Genomic DNA, 22272 nt, shown 5'->3' on the forward strand with positions numbered 1-22272 from the left:
AATGCAGAAGATGGTTGTTAAAAAAGAATAAAAATAAAATCACACACTTAATAGTCCGTTCCGCTGCTAAACCTCAAGGCTTTGCTGTGGCATGGATGTTTTATGGCTTTAAGCATAAGAATTCCCACAGGACTGCAAATAAGCCTATAAGCAGTCGGCTGCCCAAGTGATCCACATGGCAGTATAACTGCAATGCAAAAAGCATGAATGCATATCTTGTAAGGGCTGTACAGTTTATCTTCTTGACTTCGTCTGCCCTGCTACCAGCTGAAAACGTTTTGCTAGTTTTAAGACAGACTGCATATGCTTACACAAATGCAGATGTTTATGATTGTTATGGGATGGGAGACAAACCTCAATACACAAATCAAGTAATGTGACATGAAAAAATAAAGACCCTGTTTAGAATTTGCCCACCATTAACTACTGAAGAATTTACAAACCATTCTTTAGTAGCTCATATCTGAGCCAATTAGCAAGATTTAACGGAAAGCTTGTGGCATACAAAGCAGTTTAAACACTTTGTAAGATTAGGTCTAAAGAATTAAGTATCTCAACTTTGTTAATATAAATACCAAATCACATTAGAGCTTGCATTTAACAAGTCTTCCCATTCTTTCAATGGCACTGGCGTGAAAAAGAAATATTCCAGAATTAGAGTTTCATTGGTCAAAACATCAGCTGAGAACACTTGGATTTCTACACTGGCAAGCAAATATTTTAAAATGCTGTACCATGAGAGGCCTAGGAAGCATTTTTAGTCTATTTTACAGCTAAAGCATCCCATTACAGACCCTCCAAAGCCAATCCCTCCCACAAGATTTCTATGATGCGAGAGAGGGCAGAATATTCACCTGGTTTGTTCAGAGAAGCTGTAAAGGCCTGCTGTATCCCACTGATCTATCGTGTTTGGTGTACTCAGTCCCCAAATTTCAGAGCAAGTGCTGTGCATAAATTGAAAACAAAAACAAAAAATTGATATGAATATGGAACATGGTTATTCAAAACACCATGATGTCAAACATGGAAAAATGTACAGAATACTTCCTTTCACATAGAAGATAGAGCATTTTTAGACTTGCATTTAAACTGACATCTCATGCTGTATTTTCTATATGAAGGAGGCTATCAAAATGGAACACGTGACTCAAGGTAAATGATAATGTTTTTAAAAGGTGAACAAATCCTCTGGATTTAAGTAGTCAATACACTTGTAATGTTCCTTAAAACAGGCAAAACTTCCTCAGCCTAGCTCTTAACAAAATTCAATTTTAAAGGGTAGTTTCTGAGTTTTTTTTTTGTTTTTGTTTGCTTTTAAACATAAGCTTTCCTAAGATTTCAAACAAAAGGCCACGTGTATCTGAAACTGAACACCACAATCTAACTTTCAGGTACCACCACTTAAGCATTAATCTCATTCTCCAGACACATACTAATTTGCTGCTTTTCCCAAAACAGGAAAATTCAGACTCTGAAGGAAAGCACATCGTAGCTGATACTCCTCACCGTTTTCTGTACTCTCCTTGATTAAAGAACTAAATATTCTTTTCTACTGCATACAAAACACAGAATGCTTAAGACAGTTTTACAGTGTAGTATTTTAAGACTTAGCTATAGAGTAAAAACTTTAATTGCTGTATCAAGCAGGAAGAAAGGAGAGACAACTAATTCTTTACCAAACTGGTTCAATGACAAGATCACAACAGTAAAGAAAAAGGAGCCTCCAGTGACAAGCACAAACTAAAAGCAGCAGCAGATTTAAATAAAGCAAGAAAACAGCATGGGCTTGTAAACACGCAGCAGACTTTCAGAAGCATAAATCAAACTCAGCTCTATCACAGACTTGCTCTGTGACCACTGAAGACTGACAGTTTATTTTACACAAGTAACACACGACTAGGCTTTGCACCTCAGAAATGAAGAGAATTTGGTTGACAAGCAACTTACAACTCCAAATCCTAATGACGAAGCCTGAAATTTGACTGGCTGCTACACTACCTTTAAAGTAAATAGTCTCTGAAAAGTTGCACCAAAAGTTCCTCAAACTCCTGGTTTTAAATACAGGATTTGCTATTTAAATTTAAGCTACTATACATCCACAAGTTTAGATTAAGTGCTTACGGGAAGAGAAGTGAGGTAGGTATTTTTACATCTCCTTCCTACACAAGGAAAATTCATTAGTGTTATGAAACAAGAGAGCAGACAACACAGCACTGTACTTAAAAACATTTTCAGGGCTGACAACCACCCCAATTCCGTGGTGACTTTAATAAAACATAACCATGGGCTACTGATGAGGGGAACGAATGGTGTGTGTCCCCTTCTTGCCTTGTCCCACATGCCTCAATTCTAATGCTGTTCCAGGGAGGCTGAAATGTCCATGCAATTGACCAGCACCCCAGATCAGTGAACTGGCTATCTGACCACAGAACATACGTGGCTGAAAAGTAATGTTTTGACTTACTCTTCAGCCAGATCATTTCTTCTATTTAGTGTGGAGCTACAAAAGTACTACAAAGGAGGAGCGAGAGTGTTAACTTTTGTCAGCAGCCTATATTTATCACAAATAAAATATGACCTTGTACATTTTACTGATTATGGACACATCTTGTACTAGATGACCTTTTGTCTAGTAGAGAGCAGCTACATGTGAAGGCCCATTCTCTGATATACATCCCGCTCTTCAAAAGAGGACTTGTCGTGAACAAGTTATATCCATCTCAGACACAAGCAGCATCACAGCTGTCCAGAAACAGAGTGGACAGAAGAGGGATACTGACCATCACTGCATCAATTAGAGCCTGCAACATCTCTTCTTCATATTCCTAAGACGCCTCCAGGATGGTAGGCTGCCAGAAGGTGCCTAAGGACTGAAATAGTTGCCCTGAAGCCACACAGGCAGCCTGTGAGACACCAGGGAGCTTCCTTGCACTGTACTGTGTCCTTAAATATGTACCACTACTGCTGGTAAGACAGATCATCGTGCACATTAAATTAGAAGAACAATCAGCAGACACAAAGCCTGCTGCATATTAATTGACACAGCCAGCTCTGACAGCTGACTACCTTTGAGCAATGGAACCTTTATACAAAGCAGTGCTCCTGTCACAGAGATTACACGTTCCCAAAATTGTGGGGTGCATCACTGGTGTAAATGTGACATGCTGTGCAGTTGCTACACAAGACTTTTAAGGCAGCACGTGCAAAAGTAAAATTTTATAGCCCTTGACAAAGCGTGATGAACAGGAACAGTATTTTATATTGCTAACCTCTTCTCTCTATAAATATTCAAACTATCAGAACTGGCAGCATATTCCATAATCTACAGAAAGACAAACAGTATCCTGAAGTGACTGTGTGATGGAGCCATAGCTTCCAGTGAAACTCATGGAGGGAGGGCAGGCCAGGAGGTACAGAAAAAGAGATCAGTTATAGCAAAACTGCTCCAACATTCAGCAGCTTACATGACATGCTGTCTTCCAGGATGTATGTCTGCTTAAAGCTGGGATTACTATCCATGTCTTACTGGCTCATCTACACTAGGACTATACTCCACCTCCAATAATTCACAATCAAACACTGAAGAGCCTGCAGGAAATCATCCTGTAGGATCAATAAAGTCAGCTCAACACAGCTTTTACTGTTCACTGGAAGCAATATCTGAGGAAATAAAATGGTCTCCCCACTCTCCTGCTCACATAAAGAGATCCACCGCTTAAAAGATGCAAGACCGATCCCCCACCACATCACCCAGATGGTAAACTAAGACTCTTAATATTCACACACACGCACACCAAATCAGAATGAAATTCCTCACAACCATAAAAAGCATACTTCATACATAGCACTTCATGAAAGGCTACAGTATGTTCATTCATACGCAATACCAGGACAGAGAACAGACACTCCTACTCATACCAGAAAGGTGGTGACTGGAAAGAAGGTGGCTGCATTCTGAAAGACGTTTAAACAACCACTAAATCCACCTAAAAGGCAGACAAGAGGTACAGACTTTTTAGCAGTACAAAATTACTCCACCAAAACAAATAGGAGGCATTCTCTCCTAAACCTACCTTTCTGAAGCATCCTAAACCCCTTGGGATATGAAGAGTCCTTCTATGCCTTAGTCCATGAAGAATTTGGAAGAATCAAGGCCTAACATGTACTCGTAAGTTAAGTCTTGTCTGGAAACATTCCCAGGCCCTAGAACATGATCATGTATGCTAGAAAGCAGCTAGAATATTCCCCAGCACTGGGCTGTGCCAATTGCTGTTCTCCCACACAATTCCCAGGTTTGTGAGTCACACACCACGGGGACCGCTTGCAGTGGGCAGTTCAGATGCAGCCACCCTGCCCTGGTAGCTAAAACTTTAAGAGTATGGACGAGGCAGTCCTGAGCCAGTTGGCCACAGTGCCTGGGAACATTCCCAGGCACGTTTAATTTATTAGGAGGGAGGCAGCCAAGACATATCACCATTTCACCTTTAGAAAGCAGACTGCCCTCAAACCAAAGTCTAGGACCATGCTTTCGGCTTCATGTTTTACCAAACAAGGGGTTTTGGTTTTGAACTCACTGTATTCTGCAGCACTAGTAAGTCATCATTGTTTCCAAAATACGGGTTCTGCATCCAAGCTGTACTTAAATCTTTCTTGTGTAAAGACACCACTTAAATATACTCCAAAATACAAGCTTAAAGCTAATATACTCCCTCCCACCAGAGCGGACACTTTAATTCCAAGGATCATTTTCATTGCTGTTCTCAAAACAATTTGTCTGCTGACAGAAACGAGGTCAACTATACAAAAGCCAATATTTTTATCTTTTCAACGCTAGCTTAGATTAGCAAATCACCACGTTCTGTGGCCTCTAGCATTCCCAGAGCAAGGTTGCTTGAATACTAGATTGCTGCTTTTGCAGACCTCACAAAATAAGTGAATTTAGTGTAAGGGACTTCAGCGATATAAAGCATCAAATTGGCTCAGTATCCCAGGTGTTTGGAAGTTCTAACAAAAGAAAACTATTTTCTAGAGAAAGGAGAAAGGCTCAAAGGCTACTTGTAAGGAATAACAACTACTCTTTGAGACCCAGGGATTTTTAGGGAAAAGTCAAAGTCTAGCAGACATCTGGTTAAACTGCTACACACTCAACCTGGGACAACTCAGTCCCGCAATTCCTATCTTGGGACTGACCAGAGGACTGATGCGGTGAAGAAAGGGTCGGGCAAGTTATTACTGGGTGGAATCAAACCTACTTCCATCGGAGCCATTCCCTAAATGGAAAGGGTCCAAGAGCTGGTGTTTCAACCTGACTTTTCATCTTCTTATAAGGACCAGCATCTCAGATGATATTGTACAATTCTGGCAAGAAGAATCTTTAATGTGGCTATCAGCATGCAACAGCACACAGTATGCTTTCACTTCTTCCATTTCATCATTTCCTTTAACAGGAAAATCTGAGTTCCAAAAAAACCTACTCTGGGCAAGAAATTACCTAAACAGCAAAGAGCTGTAGCAATGCTTCAAAATTTTGAGACAAAGTGCCAAAACTGCCTTTCTTTAGTAAGACAGAAAATACTGACACACACAATAAAAATGTGGACACAGGAAAAATCTAAGAATCAAAGATAACCAAAAAGTATTTGTCTTGCCTAGACTGTATATCACAGATGATGATCCCAATCAGCATCAACAGTGCAAACTGTCTTAGTGGAATAATAGTATCTGTAACTCTACTGCAAAACTGGACTATCAAGTCCCAGTTCAAATACAGATGAATTATTGATCTGCCCATGAAGGATGAAGATGCACGTGGTTGGTGCCACACTCATAAGCAAGCAATGTGAATGCTTCCTTTAATGTAAAATGAGGAATCAAAGTTCACATGGAAATCCGTAATAACCAGATATGAACTACATGGGATGAAACAGTCTAAAGTAACACACTATAGTCACATTCAAGAGTCCAAAAATACAGACGGACATCACTTCAACTGGAACACACTGCCCAAAAATAGATTCTTGTATTTGCAGTATGATTAGGTGGCAAAGGACACTGACCCATCTAGGTGAATAAAGGAAGAGGATAAGGCTGAACAGGATAAGGTGACCATTGCCAACCAGCATGTTAATGTTAGTCTGTCACAGTACGACCTCATCTTGATGAATATAGAAAGCCATTTGCATCATGGCTTGCAGTGGCAGTAATCCTGAATTAGAAACTTCAGTAGTTAGAGATGTAACTGCATAGAACAATCCACTGTTGAGCGATAGTAGTTGTTCAATGTAAATAAGTAAGTTTTAATTAGAATAAATTACTTAGGATTATAATAGGGTATGGTTTGTGCTGTTTGCTTAGCTTTACTTAGCACGAATAGCGGCCTTTAGGCCGCAACAGAGGTATTTTTCTCAGTAATTTTCCTAGTAGTTTTCCTAACAGCTATTACAGTGCCATGTTTAGTCTTTCAGTATGGGAAAGTATTTTGATATCACACTAATGTCTTTCCCAAGTCTGGGACTCTTTGGTTCTCCGTGCTCCACCAGGAAGCGCAGGTGCACAAGGAATGTAAACCAGAAGATAAGGAGGCTCCAACCTTCACAAAAACTGCAAAAGCTGCAAGTCAACAAGGTAAGAGCCTGTCTGGACACAGAAGAAGAATCCAATTAGATGTCAGAAAACCCCAAAACAAGAGTCACCATTGGACTAAAGGACACGTGGACAGCACGTGAAGGGCGTGTGAGGGGCGGGTGTATGGGTCCCAAGGCTATGATTGCCCCGGGATTTCTTCGGTCTCAGTCCCTCTCTTTGGAGGCAATCAGCCCAGGCTGTTCCTGCTGCTGCACCTTTCGATTAAATTAATTTTATAAAATCCAATGTCTGAGACTCTGCTGCAGGAAATCTAGGGTCGAGCCTGAAGAAGGAGGAAGTGTGCCCAAGAATAAGTGTGTGTGAATGCTCAGGCAGCAGCTCCTCCTTTAACACCACAATCCCCTCACTGATGTCCAGATTCCAACTAATAAAGCCACTTCAGTTGGGTACTCAGCCTAGGCTGCATAATTCACTTTCTCAGCACAGTTAAAAGCCGGATGTACTGATTTGCAGATCCAAGCAAGTAGGTGCAAGTCTGAACGCTCATGACCACAGCATCAAAGAAGTTGGTGCCTATGCATGGCACTGCACTGCGCACACTCCAAGACATCCCTGTACTTTCCCCAAGTGCATTTGCAAAATAGAAGATAGAACCAGGGATAAAGGTGGTAGGTCTGACCAGTAATGCTCAGTTTTATAGAGCTGCTGGGGTTTTTTTGAGGCTATAGTTGAAACAACCTGAAGCCAGCAGAGTTTTAAGTAGTACCCTATGTGCACCAAAACTGTCACAAACATAGGCCGGTATCTCCACATAATAGGCTGTTGCTACCGTGAATTTATTACCATTTTTTTTCTGAGAGAATGAACAAAAGCAACTACTCTACCACTAACACTATTTACAGTATTCATAGCATCATAGAATGGTTTGGGTTGGACGGGACCTCAAAGCCCATCTAGTTCCAAGCCCCTGCCATGGGCAGGGACACCCTCCACTAGCCCAGGTTGCCCAAAGCCCCATCCAACCTGGCCTTGACCACTGCCAGGGAGCCAGGGGCAGCCACAGCTTCTCTGGGCAACCTGTTCCAGCCTCACCACCCTCACAGGGAAGAATTTCTTCCTAATATCTCATCTCCATCTCCCCTCCTTCAGCTTAAGGCCATTACCACTTGTCCTATCACTCCATACCCTTGTAAACAGTCCCTCTCCAGCGTTCTTGTAGGCCTCTTTAGGTACTGGAAGTACTGGCAATGCTGCATGCTCTGGCTACTAAATGAAGTGCTTGCAACAAGTACATCATCAGATGAAGGCAGGCAGAACCACTTCAAAGATATTTACATATGAAGTACCAAAAACTCCAGTTGTTAAATTTTGTCGCAATTCATATATAACTACAATTGCACTTTCTTCTTCAAAGTCTTGCAAAGAAGCGGAACAGCTCTAAAGGACCTAAAAGGCACAGAATTCAGTTGGCAGCCTCCTCTTTACCTGAAGTGGTAGCACTAGAAAGATTACAAATAAAGTCTGAAATGCAAACTGCATCACGCTGGTCAAAGCCTGTATTATATAAGAATCATTAGAGAATGGTCTTGGACGTTTAACTTGTTTATTTGTTAAGTATTACACTGAACCCCCAACATTTTTCCTCAATCGTTCATATCTTTCAGAATCTACAGCCACTAACAGGTGTGCAAGTCCATATTCAAGACAATCTTCTCCATTTGTCTTTCTCCTGCATCTTATAATCACAAGCCTTTCTTCACTGAATGTAATCTGTTTGTCCCTATGTTCTGATGCATTTGTAGTGCTGGAACTGTGACTGAAATGAAAAATAATGTCAGTAAACTGTGATAGTACCCCATTCATCCATTTTAAGATGGGAAACGAGAATGCAAGTTAGTTTTCAAGTTCTAGAATTCTCATGGAAAGTCTTCCCTACTGATGCGAGACTGACTTTTTTTTTTTCCACTAATGCTAAGACTAAACAAGAAAAATGCAGCAACAGAAAAGATCAGGTTTTCACTTGAACTAGAGAAGTTACTTGGCACAGGCACACAAACCCCTTTATACCACCCTAATATTTACAGGCCTTACTACCCTTGACTGATATTTTGTCAAGGGGGCAGAAAGGGGGCACAGAAGTTGTTTCCAGAGCTATACCAAGCTATCCAAAATGGAGTTACAGCAGTAAGAAACAGTCACTAGATTTATGGAATCCCATTTTCTTATACCAAATGGGTAAATGCCATTTCTTTAACATTGTTGATGGCTGCTTCTGTAAGATTTGTCTAAGAAAACAGGGTATAGTCTATAGATTGAAGATCTGTACCTTATATACTACATTTTGGGGTTTTTTTTGTTTGTGTGGGGTTTTTTTTTCATCTTGCTATGTAACATCTTAGATCCCAGACTTCTATATAGTAACACAGTAAGCAGGAGACCAAGGAGGGAACACTGTTATATTGACTTAGGCTCTGGTTCGTCACTGGATTGAAGCTGCACTCCTGTGAAAACACTGTCCATTACTTTGTGACAAAGATTAACTGATGGATGAAAGAACAGATTCCTTCATACCAGTTACCTTCTTACTGATGCAACTGTGGTTCAAGAACCCATTAAGCTTGGAGGGAGATATACCAAACTCTTGGGACTAGCTCAGAGAGGGTCTCAAAGACAATAGTAACAGGAAACTGATTTGAAAGACTTCAGTGTAATACAGATGAGTCAAGATCTGCCTGATCATGGTTTCCTTAATTCTGAGTTTCAAAAAGAATATATGTAGCTGCTTTTATATTCTGACTCAACAGTCCTTTCTGTATGCTGGCAATTACCATTTCTCCCTACTACAGCCTAAAATGTCTATGTACAAGCCAGTAGCAATCCTAATTATGCTACCTGTATTTGCAAACAGCACCTCAGCCAGCTGTACAGCCAGCTGGCTGAACAAAAGCTAGTTTGGCTGGCCTAAGTGTCTCAACTACCAAAATGTACGATGCTCATGGTTTATTTTCTCCGTGCTGGGGGTGGCAGGGAAAGGGTTATTTGCACTATGCTCACTTATAAAACATTAGAGATCAGCAATAACAATGCAAATGTTAAGTTACTTGCATGAGGTAACTACTACCCTACTCCTCTTTGAATCCTACATCATTTTGCATCCCTGCAGAACTGACAAATCTTTTTACCTGCATCTCCATCATCCCATATTACAGCGACAAAATGTCATCTACTCACTTAAATGTACATAACCAGGCATACACATTCATTAAATGGCATGACGCGAAGCTACAGCAGTTCATTCCTGCTTGTGAAGGATGTGAAGTAGCATGGAGGTCCTGATCTCATTTTCTTGAAGGAGAAAATTTAAAGAGTCAGTAATTCAGAATGAAATAATGATTTTTCTTCTAAGGACCTACTAGTGGGATGAGCTAGGAACTTGACCAATGCTGATTAAAAAGCACAAGTGTGACTCCTTAAGAATTATTTACATGTATCAGTGGCACTCATCCTTAAGAGGAGCTCGACAAGACTCTTCAATGGAGACCATTCTGTGATAATCAGAGGTAAAAAACCAGACCCCTAGGAAAGTTCTGTTAAAGGGTAGTATTAGCAACCAGAGTAAATGGATATTTACACATTGTAAGTACAAGTAGGCTGTTAGTTTGTTAACAGATTTTTCCCATTCTTCAAAGGAGAAACAGAGCCTGTTAAGTCTAGGAAAAGGATATTAAGTAATGTCTAAGAGAGCCCTGGACTCCAGAAAAGAAAGCTCTTTACAGAACTGAAAGCACAGGTTTCTCTCTCAGCACAAACTGAACAAAACAACAGTAAAACTGGCAGCTGGGGTGCTCAGCTCCCACAATTATGAGTGCTTCCCCAGGTGTCTCTAACCCCTTCGATTTAGTTTTAAACAATTGGTCTTATATACATAACAGAAAAAGCTTGGTTTTCCCTCTCCCCCAGAATCCAAAAGCAGACCTTTTTTCTTCGAGCATATGCAACGCAGAAATATTACTAGCTCAAAACAGTAACTGCACCTTCTCTCCCTGCCTCCCTCCTCCCCACATACACACTACATCAACGAATGTTTAAGTATGTGCATATTTAGTAGAATATAAACCACAAACCATTATACAACTTCTCATAATCAGAACCCTTTTACAAAAAAGTTTACATAGAGTTCTATACAGTACATTCAAAATCATTACATCAAATACAAAATGCAGCATCTGAACTGAGGAAAATGACTTAAGTAACCTTCCTTATAAATGGATGTATGCTAAAAATTAACACATCAAAATAGCTAGAAAAGCAGGAGGCACAGGATACAATTAACCTCTAACACTGTGGGAAAAGAAAAAAGTCATTGAACCACTCCCATTTACTTCAGCTTAAACTTTAAGGATGTCCACAGGGGATGCAAATGTGGAACGTGAGGTACAAAAGATACTCTGTTAAAGCCTAACATCTGAGCTACCCACTGCTTATTTCAGGGCCAGTAGCTAGTTTCTTCCAGTTTTGCAGAGTGCCAGGCCAACAAGTCATCTTGATGAACAGCATATGCTTCTGTTGCCTTTTCTAAAGGCACATTTCTTCCTGGTCGCATGTGCAACAAACTGCATACAAAGGCAAAAATACAGATATAATGCCGGCCTCTTCTAAGCACTTCACCCTCCTCTCTTCTCCCAAATCTTGACATGCTAGCCCAGCACTGTCAGACAAAGTAATAAAGCAGCCAACAACAATCACTGTTACCTTTATTTTTCTCTCAATGCTAGGAGATGCTGGAAGGATAGCACCTCAAAGTTCAAGATCAATTTTTCCAGGATGCCATGGAAACCAAGTAGAAGTAAAACATTTATTTCATTTCTTGTCCATATGGTCTGTTCAGATGCAGATCCTATCAAAGAGTCTTTACCCTCTGTTCAAAGTCAGGTGGAGAGCAGCCTGCAAACTTCTAAGCTTCTAAATGACGAGGTCAAGCAGGACAGAGATGGTGTTCAGGACTGAGAAATAAAAGGCATGCAATACAGCTCAGCCTCACTCAAGAGTCAGCAGGGAGCTGGCCACAAGTCTCATGCTCAGAGATTGAAGACAGGGAGCACGCAAACTCAGCCTATGGAAATCATGAGCTAACAGTTTTACTGGGAAACTCGTCCTACAGTTCCTACTCTGAACATAACACCACAGCTTTCAGCAGCTGCAATTTGTATCTCACTCCAAAGCTGTCTTACTGGAGATAAGATGAACCACATCACGGATTTACTCCCCTCAATCACATGTTCAAGAAAAGCCATCCAAACCAGTGACTTTAGATCATCTAGTGAGGATGACAGATGTATAACAACATTCACAATGGCAGCTCCCCAGAGGCTAACCAGACAGAGGGGAAAATTTTTTCCAACAAAGGAAAAAAGACCATCACGTGAACCCACAAGCTCTGAGGACATGGATGTTTGTACTTTAAGATAGTCTTCTTGAAATGATAACTTGGAATTCCTACACTGCTTTCATTTGTTTGCACTATTATAGCCAATAAAGGCTTTCTGATTGCTTATTATTTTGCAGTTTCTCACAGTATCTTTAGAAATGTAACTACGGTGCTTAAACTGGGGTAAAAGTTTGCAGGTTTGAAGCTACCATAGCTGAAAGTACCATGTTCATTACATGTGTGAGAACTAATGTTGAAGGTAAGTTATCAGTACTTCATCCGAGAATGGCACTACATTGTAAAATGTTTTTGGGCTGACAAAAGCTTTCCAGAGAACACAAGACCACCACCTCCTGAAAGAAATAAAGGATCAAAACTCTTATCAGAGTAAAGGAAGCGTAACCAGGAATACACACTCCAAAAATGTCCATTTAGGAAAAGAAACAGAGCTCCAGGTAGCTATGAGATGTTGCACCATACCATGTAGCAGGCAGCTATGAAGCAAGTATGTTCGACAATTCGATCTAGCTGAGAAATCACCATCTGTCCTCCACTCTCATTATACCATGCCTATGAAAACAGTTGATCAAGCAACTTCTTTCCAATATTTAAATTACCACTGAAATGCTCCAACTAAAAGACAGATGACTAGCATGGTCTTCCAGATCAGGAGCAGTGTCAAGCTGTTAAATAGCTTTTACTTACAAGTTACATAAGCAATGAACAACCTAACAGATTCATCTCAATTTCATTTCATACCACATGTGGTTACTTTTTCCTTTTTTTCTGTCTTGTATTAGTAAGCAATATCATGCCATGGGTTAAGGTGGGACCCAGTTGAGTTTCACAGAATAACGCTCTATCATGTTTAACAGACCTGAAGAGAATCAGAAGTATCAAAGGACAAAGTATCTTTGTAGGAAGACATATCCATCACAATACTGGCTGATCTATCCACAACAAATTGGTTTGTTAACAACAGATAGCAATCTCATACAAGATCATACTTTCAAAAGACATAAACAGAGCTTGGCATACACATTTCAGGACTAGCTCCAGACAGACATTAAAAAATGACCTTTATCTCAAGTTCCCTAACCACTATTAGTCATAGTAGGTGCGGTGAAAGCTTTTCCCACAAGCTAACAGGTACAGCTACCAAGAGCTAAGTCAAATAATTTCTCAAGTAGTCCATCATCCTACAAGTGGGTGAGCGGCTGATGCTACTGCATGAGTGGGCTGTTTTGCAACTGATGGACAGCTGAAAAAAAGATGTGGCATTTTTATTAACCTTCTCAAACTAGTGGGTATTTGGGGTAGTGAGGGGGAGGGATTAGCTCTGCAAGACATTTATCTTGTCCATGTTCCTTGAAAGATATGCTAACTTGGCAAAAAGATTACTCAGAATAACAGTTACAGGATCTTTTAATACCTCATTTCAAACTGAAGCTGCCTCAGGATGGCTTTCCCTATGAATTACACACCCATCTCAAACCCAGGAAGAGAAATGAACACAGGATATTACTACATATCTGTAAAGTGCTCAATACAGGGAAGGTACTACACCCAGAAAGACCCCTGTTGCAGCCCAAGCCACACATACCTAGCGGAAAATTGGTGAAAGAGAATACATTGAACTTGATCCATGTCCAAATAAGAGACTATCTCTAAAAGTGAGGGATATGAAAATTCAAAGAAACATGACTTATTATATAACTAAGGCATGCAGTGTTTCCTATAAGATACTTCATTTGAAGTTAAGGTTTGGGCCATAGAGGAAGCTTCCCCAAGCAACATATTGGGGAAGAGAACTGAATGGTACTTGTGCTGTGACTGTTACACCATTTTGATAAATACGTAAATATAAAAATTATGTCAATGATGTTGCTACTCACAGCAATGCCCACATTTTATAAGAAATATTTAAGAAAATTTACAACTAGCAAGGAAGCCATAAAAAGGCTTGAAGAGTTTCAGTGTTCAGATACAAAAAAAGCAGTATTTTATTTTTAAAATTAACTTAGCATGTTTCCTGAGATACTATATTGCCTTAAGTGCTTAGCAAAGGCAAAAATCAAGAAAGCAACTTAATGGCTGAGGTACCTAACTATGGATCTTTGCTCTCCTCAGCCCGAGAACAGAATATGGGACCCCATAGTAGATACTATCGACAGAACACCCGAGTATGCAGGGGGCACCCTTAGAACAAGGATCAAAATCTACTTCCTGAGCTTCACTGCCTAGAGCTAGACAGATAAGAGGTGTTAAGATCACAGATGAGTCCTGAAGTCTTCAGCATCTTGTTCATGATCCACACCCAGAACATGCATCTGAAGACGATGCCCACAAGTGCTCTTGCCTCACATGCAATTGCTTAATAGTTAAAGCACTTTCCCAGGACAACCAAGAGTTTCTTTTCCTCGTTCCACCTAACAGGAGTCAACTCTGACCTACCACCAACTGCCCTCTGCTGAGGTGGCAGTTGCCCTGCTCATCCTCTATCCTATTGCAGCCACAGAAATGAGAGTTTCAAAGACTTGAAGAACACTAGCACTCTAATGGTCATGTGGCTTCTTGCTGCTAGGAGAGCTGTTTAAATCCTTCTTGGAATGTCTGTGGTTATTGGACAAAATGTTGAAGGGTTCCCATGTGATGAACAAACATGCTGACACTGGGCTCTAATAAAAATGTCTTCCTATCAGAGTATTACAGTATTTTTAAAATGGCTGCCACCAATGCAGCTTGCAACAGGCAAAAATTGCTTTTGCCTTCTGTTCTCCACCTATATTCATCTAATTGAGACATACAGGGGACAGCAAAACATTGACTTTTGGTTACTAACTGTTCTCAGACAAGCATCAGTCTGCGGGATAGCTACATGGGGCACAAGCAGAACATTAGACACTCCTAATTTAAATACAAAGGAATAAAAAGGTATTTTCATTATTAGCTTTGTGGAATTCATTGGAATGGACACAATTGAATTCTTTCCCTGATATGACTGTTAAGTTTATCGTCAAGTTCCCCTCACTATAAGAGAAGGGGAGATTTACTGCAGAAAGACAGTAAAGAACTATCAGTAAGCTTTGGTCACTGGAGGATGTGCTGCTGTAGGCTTACACAAGCACAGCAAGGTTCGTAAGGCACCCTTGGAAAACGTAGGTAAGTCCATGAAATTAACCTTTGAGTTACATACCGAAAAGACTTTTTCAACCAAACACTCAAGAGTGAAACACCATTTCAAACATGACTCTCCATATCACAAAGCTGCCAGATTCCACATCAGTTGATATCAGCCTTTATGTTCACAGTTTCAGAACTGCAGCATGAGTTAAAATTATTTCAAATATCAGAGGAACTTGGCTTGAAGCCTCCCACAAAAGTAAGAGGAAGTAAAGATCAGTTCCGGGATGTTACTCACTAATTCAACCAAACAGTAACTTTGAAATTCTGCATTTAAGCACAACTCATTCGCTGTTTTTGCATCAGGCTTTTCTCTATGCAGTACCTAATAAAAGATAACCCAAGCATCTGAAGAAATGGTTATTTACCTACAATTACAGGCAAAGACTCTAAATGAAGACTTTCAATTCTTGACCTACTGAAACTTGCTTGTACATTTCAGAATAAAAAGCCACAATTTTGGGGATCTTTTCTGAACAAACACTGAAGTCAGATTACTGTGCAGCACTTGTTCAAGGGGATTTCCCCAATCTCATTGTTGTTCTGCCAATTTTGAAGCACATGCAGCGAGATGTGAACTTACTCCAGCTCCCGATTGTTCTCTTGATTCCTGCTGGTCTGCTTCAAACAATGCAGCATGACAGAAGCCAACGAAAGCTGTTCATGATGAGACTACAGCATTGTATACAGTAAATTTTAGAAGTTTTCCACCAATCAGCACTGCAACTGAGTCAGAGTAAGTGAACGGAAAGAAGTAGTAAACAAGACATGGGAAATTATTTTTATTAAATTAGCAGGTGTAGATTACAAGCAGGAATAAATCAGTAGGTACACCACTAACTAGCTATTTTTGTTCAAAGCTGCAGCAGTAAAAGAACTGCAGTATGTTGTTTATCCTATAAATTCTCCCTAGACTAACAGCCTGAGCTACATGATTAGGAAGTTTTTCCTGTAAAATTGTTCTGGTTGTCATAAAACATTCACACTAGTAAAAACCAGTGCTCAGGTGTTTTGTTACAGTACCAAGAAGACTAAATTGGCCGACTTCTACAAAAGAAGAATATGATGAGGAAAGGAATCTTTGCCACACTGAATAGCTGGCCTGATAAAAAGACACTAATTACCATAGTAAGCCAGGGAATAGTTTAGCACTGACTTGGGCTGACTAAAGCCCCGATTCCTTTATTGGAAGAAAAATAAGTACTATTTATGAGATAATTTGGGGCTCGATATTGGCAATAAAGCACAGTCAACATATTTTTCTTGAGCGACCAACATGTCTTCTTAATGGTAGCATGAAGTGTCAGATACAGATATTATTCTTCCTAGTTTGAGCTTCGTACTGGGACCCACTGAGCAGGTAAGTCACTCAAGTAATCACAAGTAGCTATTTTTCATTTGCTTAAAATTCAACAATCCCAGCATCAGTTGTTAACCTGACAAACTATTAGTGGCATGTAAAAATCAAGCAAGCTTTAACACTCATTTTTGATTCCGACTCTTCCTGCTTCTTACCATTAAGGCAATCCTAATGAGGAGCAACAGTAGCTTAAAGAACTTCCACAAATTCCAACAACTCATCACCCCAAATTTGCTTTCCACATCACTGATGCTCCAATGGGAACAATGCCTTAAAACTTACACTCCCTAACCAAATAATACAGCTTATACTATTGAGATGAAGAGGTGGCATTATCACTCACCTTACAAAAAGTCATCTCAATTTATAGACTGAAAAATGACAGCAAATTAAAAACTTGTAAGGTTACCTGGGAAAAAGCAGCACAGCCAAGGCCAGAATCCACATCCCCTGAGCCTTTATCCAGTGCTCCAGATGGGTGACTGTATTGTATCCTAAATTCAACAATTTTTCCTCCTGACTCAAAAGGCAAGCTCCTTTGAACTATACAGCATTTTTCTATTGGCTAAGTATCTTGCACATTTATATTTTTACATGTCGACCTACCTCAAATGACACACCAATACTCTCTGCTTGGCATACCAACTCTGTAACAAATTATGTGGGTAAGTCACATGGCTTCCTGAATTGCACGAGCTTAAAACTGGCAGCCCTAAGTTTCTTTGTTTAATACTCTATGACTTCCTTTTTCAGGATGACATCAATATTATAAGATGCTGTAATCTGAACTATGTCTACACTAAAGCTTAACCTTAATTACAGCAATTCAGTGCTCAACATCAGCCACAGTGTGCAAACTATTTTTAATAAAACCTCCCTCAATTACACTTGAACACAATCACTACTCAATTTCAATCAATACTGTGTTAGAAGGCTAGAAAGCTTAAGTTTCCAAACTCATCTTCTAAAAGAATTACTTACCCACACTAGAGCAAGGCCCCAGCTGCTGTAATAGGCAGTGTCTGGGCAGTGCCCAACTGATGCACATACATTGTTCTGTATACGGATTATCAGGAATGAGCTCTTGCTGCTAAGTGGCCATCCAAGTAGGAAGCATAGGTAGAGGAAAATTAGGCTATTAGGAAAAAAGCATTCTCTTATGCTCATATTAATCCTGCATCCTATTCTACATATCAAATACATTGATGCTATGAATCAAACAGGAGAAAGTAAACAAAATTTAACTGTAGGCTATAACGTGGAAGTTACGTAGAAAGGGTTATGGAAAGTGGGAATGACAGTATTTAACTTCTTGGTTTACCCTCCTTTGACCATTGCACTGTCTGCACTGTCACGTCCCCATCCATGATGGCTCCTCTCAATAAACAGGTCCTCAAAACAGTGTTGATCAGTTCACAAAACATTTCAGTAAGAAACGCTTCAAGCACTGTTTTCATAACCAAGCTTCAAAAAGGCCTTTAAATAAAGTCATTTTCTGGAGACAAGCACAACAGTTATCCAGCTCCTTCCCTGAGTAAGCATTTTAAAAAAAATACGTAATTCAGGAATATTAATGCCAGACAAGCTGATATTTCCATGTGGTTAGTTTGCCTGAACAGATTTATTTTTCTTTCACCAGCTTAAAAGTAACTGAGAAATTTGTGAGTGACCACTAGTTATATAAGTTTTAAGGTTAATTTTGTGATAAAACACTAAACTGATTTAAGATAGTTTTGCAGTTAAAGGAAATGCACAGGAGTACTTTTCAAACAGATGCAGGTAATGTCACCAACACTGTCCTACTGGCCACTAACCTCAAGTTGAGAAATTAAGTTTCATAGAGACCTAAAGTCAAACTTGACATGAATTTTTATTTCCCATTACATGTCCATGCAGCATCTAAAGGTGTTCTACAACCTAGAGTTTGAACACCTCATTTTACACATATGTAATTAGGGCTAGCATCCTCGACACTCAGAAAAGCTCATAAGAACTGGACACATTTATCTTTGGGCAGTAGATGGTCTTGGAAAACCAGGTGCCAGCTTCTGCCACCCCAGCTCTGAGAAAGGCTCCAAGGGAATTAGTGCAATCTCCAAGAGCACTCACTCTCTCTTCACACTAGTCCAGACTGCACAATACAGCACTACAGAACATGGACCAGCTGAAAGGCGTCAGCATAAAATTTTAAAAGAAACTATCAACACAGATTAGAAGACACTGCAAAATATCAGAGAAACACCCCTAAAGTCAACTGCTTTGCACTCGCCACTTTCAGCAATAACCAACTGTTTCTCTGGCAGGATCATCTTTTCTCATTTCACATTCTGGCAATGCAGGTGGACTCTCCTCACCTGGCAAGCAGCTGCTTGGCGTTTTCTAGGCTTGAAATTCAGGCTGCACCACACCATTTACTAAGAGGAAGTCAGGAAGCTACACAGCAAGCTGCCAGAGGAGTATGCACGCACGGGGCCAAAAGATGTCACACACAACAGGAAGCCACTGCAAAGCACACCATCATTCTGTCTTTACTGCCTTGCAGAGGCCAGAGACTGCACAATACACTTCGCAAGCACCAAGAACATCCTTTGGTCTTTCACAGAGAATGTAGAGACAACATTCAAGTCCCACCATAATTACAGGACTGAAAAGAGCAAGACTAGTTTGATCCTCCTACTACACCTTTCCAGTGAACACATCCAAAGCCTTCACAGCACCCAGTATCACAAGGAGGATCAGGGGATTTTGAAGCTAATTTTGCCCAACACTCCCAAAAATCTCAGCCATCTCTTGCCATACTTGCAGAAAAGAGCTCTCTGGCTTTGTTTTAAAGCATTATTTTTATTGAAATTCCAACAACAGAAAAAGCAAAGAGGGCTCTGCTTCATCCTCAATAATCCTGTCATGAGAAAAAGGAGTCAGCTTATCAACAATTTACAAGCATGCTCTTCCTGTAATCTCAGCAATAAAAATGGTGCTTTAGTGTATTCTGATGTACTGTCTTAAATATCTATACTTATTTTAGAAAGCTTAAGATGTTCAACTATAGTCAAACATTTATGGAACTAATTTACATCTAAGTGAATGCATCCAAACTGAAATATGGTATATGGTTTGAGGACGTTCTTTATACATAGCAGTTCTCAACCTGCAAGCTATGATTAAGAATCAATGTCTGTCCCCAACTTGAATAGTGAATTCTCCCAACTCTGCTACAAACTAACAGACAGTGCCAAGTACTGTTTTCTGGGAAAACAGACTTTACCTGTGTGGACAGCAATGGTATTTTACCATCTACCATGCCAATCCAACTGCCTGCTGTTGTCCTCAGCTAACTCACTCATAGCATAGCAGCAGATGTTGGGAATTCTCCTAAAACAGTTTCCAAGGGACAACCTTTCCCCTAGAGTAATCATTGCTATCACCCATCTCCTACAGCTTTAATCTGAAAAGGAACAAAGGAATTTCTGTATTGCTATCCTCCGAAGTAACTTATTTTGGGGAAAATATCTTAAAGCTTGAAAACAATCTGTTCTAGAAGCCACATTAGCTTGACAACTCTGCTCTACTGGTGATCAAAAGAATCCTTAAAACTAGGTTACTGCATGCAGCTATGTGATTGGCTTCCTGACAAATATTCCCAAGAAATTAAAAGAAACCATGCTAACTGGTAGCACAGGTTATATTCAAGAAAAACTGTGCCCCTTTACACCTAAATTAGAAATTACTTTTTACTTAGTTATATGAGAAAGGCATCGGAATGTCCTAATTTTAAAGATTTGTTTGTTCTCAAACAGCAGTTTCAAGGCAATTGTCCCATCTTTAAACAGGTATTTTCTTTGCCTAGTTTACTTCTGCTGTTAACTCTTTTGTAGACACTTTGGTCAGCACTAATAAACTCCATGTATGGAGGCTCATATTAACTAATAAAGAGAGCCAGCCCTTAAAAAATTTTTAACATGTGCCATAAGCTATGCCTAGCCTGCTATCTTATCCATAGTGCTAACCCACTGGAGAGAATGAGGAAAGGGCTGACAGACAAGCAAGCGAAGGAATAACACTAGCATAAAAGAGAAATCCATAGTTTCTTTAGAGACTTTTGGCTCAGAATTCACATGGAGAAGAAATTCCTGGATGTGTAGATTTTTGCTTCACAAAAAAATAAGTTACAGCCTTCAGAAGCAGCCCATATTTACTACTACATTTTTACCTTTTAAATATTTTTCTTTGAGAAAGTATTCTGAATGCAGTCCTTAAATACCATCACGCTATTTCCTCAGGAGAATCAGGGCATGATTGGTTCCATGATAGCAGTTTAAGAAATTACCAAACTTCACTACAGGCTGAAGTGAAAGATACATAACCGGAATGGCTTTAAAATATTGCTACTTCATCCTAACAAGCTCAAAGAAACACCAGTGTTAGTGAGGTTGGTCAGTAAGTAGCTCCTAATTCCAATGCCAACCAACCACTACACTTGCGGCTGTCTGCTTCGCATTCCCAACACTCCCTCACAATCCTCCATATTCCCTAAACCATAGAACCCATTGCAGGGTTTCTTCTTTGCCTCTGGATGGTACAAAAATTCAGAATTCATCTCTTATTTGATGCAGAAGCTAGGTGCTTCAGGAGTCCAATTGCTGACTGTAAATTCCACAAATTAGCTACACTCTTCAAAAACCAATGGCAGGATTTGAGCCTCTCGCTATCTCTCTCACTTAAGTCAGAATTAGGAGGCTGCTGAAAAGAAAGCAAAAAAAAAAGCTTCTGAAAACCAGGAAACATTGCACAGGGATGCTATCCTCATATTAAGCAAGAAGGGTAGAGGGCACAGATAAGACTACATTTTCTACATTCATATTGAATTGTTAAGCAAGAGAAAACATTTTTCAGATAGTACTTCCTAAAACTAACAGCACAGCAGGCCGGAAAGCAAGGGTTTGAAAGGAGTATTAGCTTTCTCTCTGCGCTGGAAACAACTGCTGCATTTCACCTAAGACTCTAAAGCACTTCATGACACTAGCATTCTAGCAAAGAATCTCTGAATTGGGATTTAAGGAAGTTAGTCTTAAAACCTTACTTCAGCCAGTAATCTGCCACATCACTTTTCATAAACATTCAACATCAGCTTTGCTTTTGTGCTGTAGTTTCCTCTCATATAAAGCGGTGATAAAATTTACCTCCTCTGCAGAAACTCAAGAGCTCCCATTAAAGCTAATATTCAAGCATTAAGTGCTGTTCCACACATAATACCAAAAGCAAGTTTACGTAATAACTGTAATGTAACCACTACTATTAACGTCAACAAAAATTTTATCTGCTCAAATGAAAGTTTGTTAGGTTATCAATCAGGAAGTTGTTTGATGCTGTATCAAACCCTTCTACAAGTACTGAGATGAGTACACAAGCATTTGGAAAAAGAAAACAGAGGTATACTGTTATAGATGCATCTTTTAGCTGCCCCAACTACCAATAGCCTTTGTTAGGGCATACATGGAAACTACATTCACTATGCAAAGCTAAAATGAATGAAAGCTAGAGATCCTGAGACTGATGGGAGGCATCTCTTCTTTATCCTCCTGCTTATACTGGAAGAAAAAAAGAGGTGCACCTATACATTGAGTGATCTCATATGCCTCAGTTCAGCATTGCATCATGCAGACCGTGTCAGCAGTAGAACAGGAAAACTGCCAGCAAGGAGAAGAGATAGAGCACT

The 22272-nt window shown here is 39.9% G+C and overlaps 1 protein-coding gene across 3 annotated transcripts in view; it reads right to left on the reverse strand.

Moving 5' to 3' along the window:
* Nucleotides 1-22272, reverse strand: part of SMAD2 (SMAD family member 2) — a 54861-nt gene that overhangs the window by 14541 nt on the left and 18048 nt on the right. For 2 of the 3 annotated variants that reach the window (XM_075739737.1, XM_075739738.1), the window contains one exon: nt 855-944. The exons of the other annotated variant lie outside the window; for it this stretch is intronic. In XM_075739737.1, the coding sequence (XP_075595852.1) occupies nt 855-944 (90 nt within the window). The remainder of the gene's footprint in view (nt 1-854; nt 945-22272) is intronic. 3 annotated transcript variants of the gene reach the window in all.

This window comes from Balearica regulorum, chromosome Z, assembly GCF_011004875.1.
Source record: "Balearica regulorum gibbericeps isolate bBalReg1 chromosome Z, bBalReg1.pri, whole genome shotgun sequence".
In the NCBI taxonomy this organism is placed as follows: Eukaryota; Metazoa; Chordata; class Aves; order Gruiformes; family Gruidae; genus Balearica; species Balearica regulorum.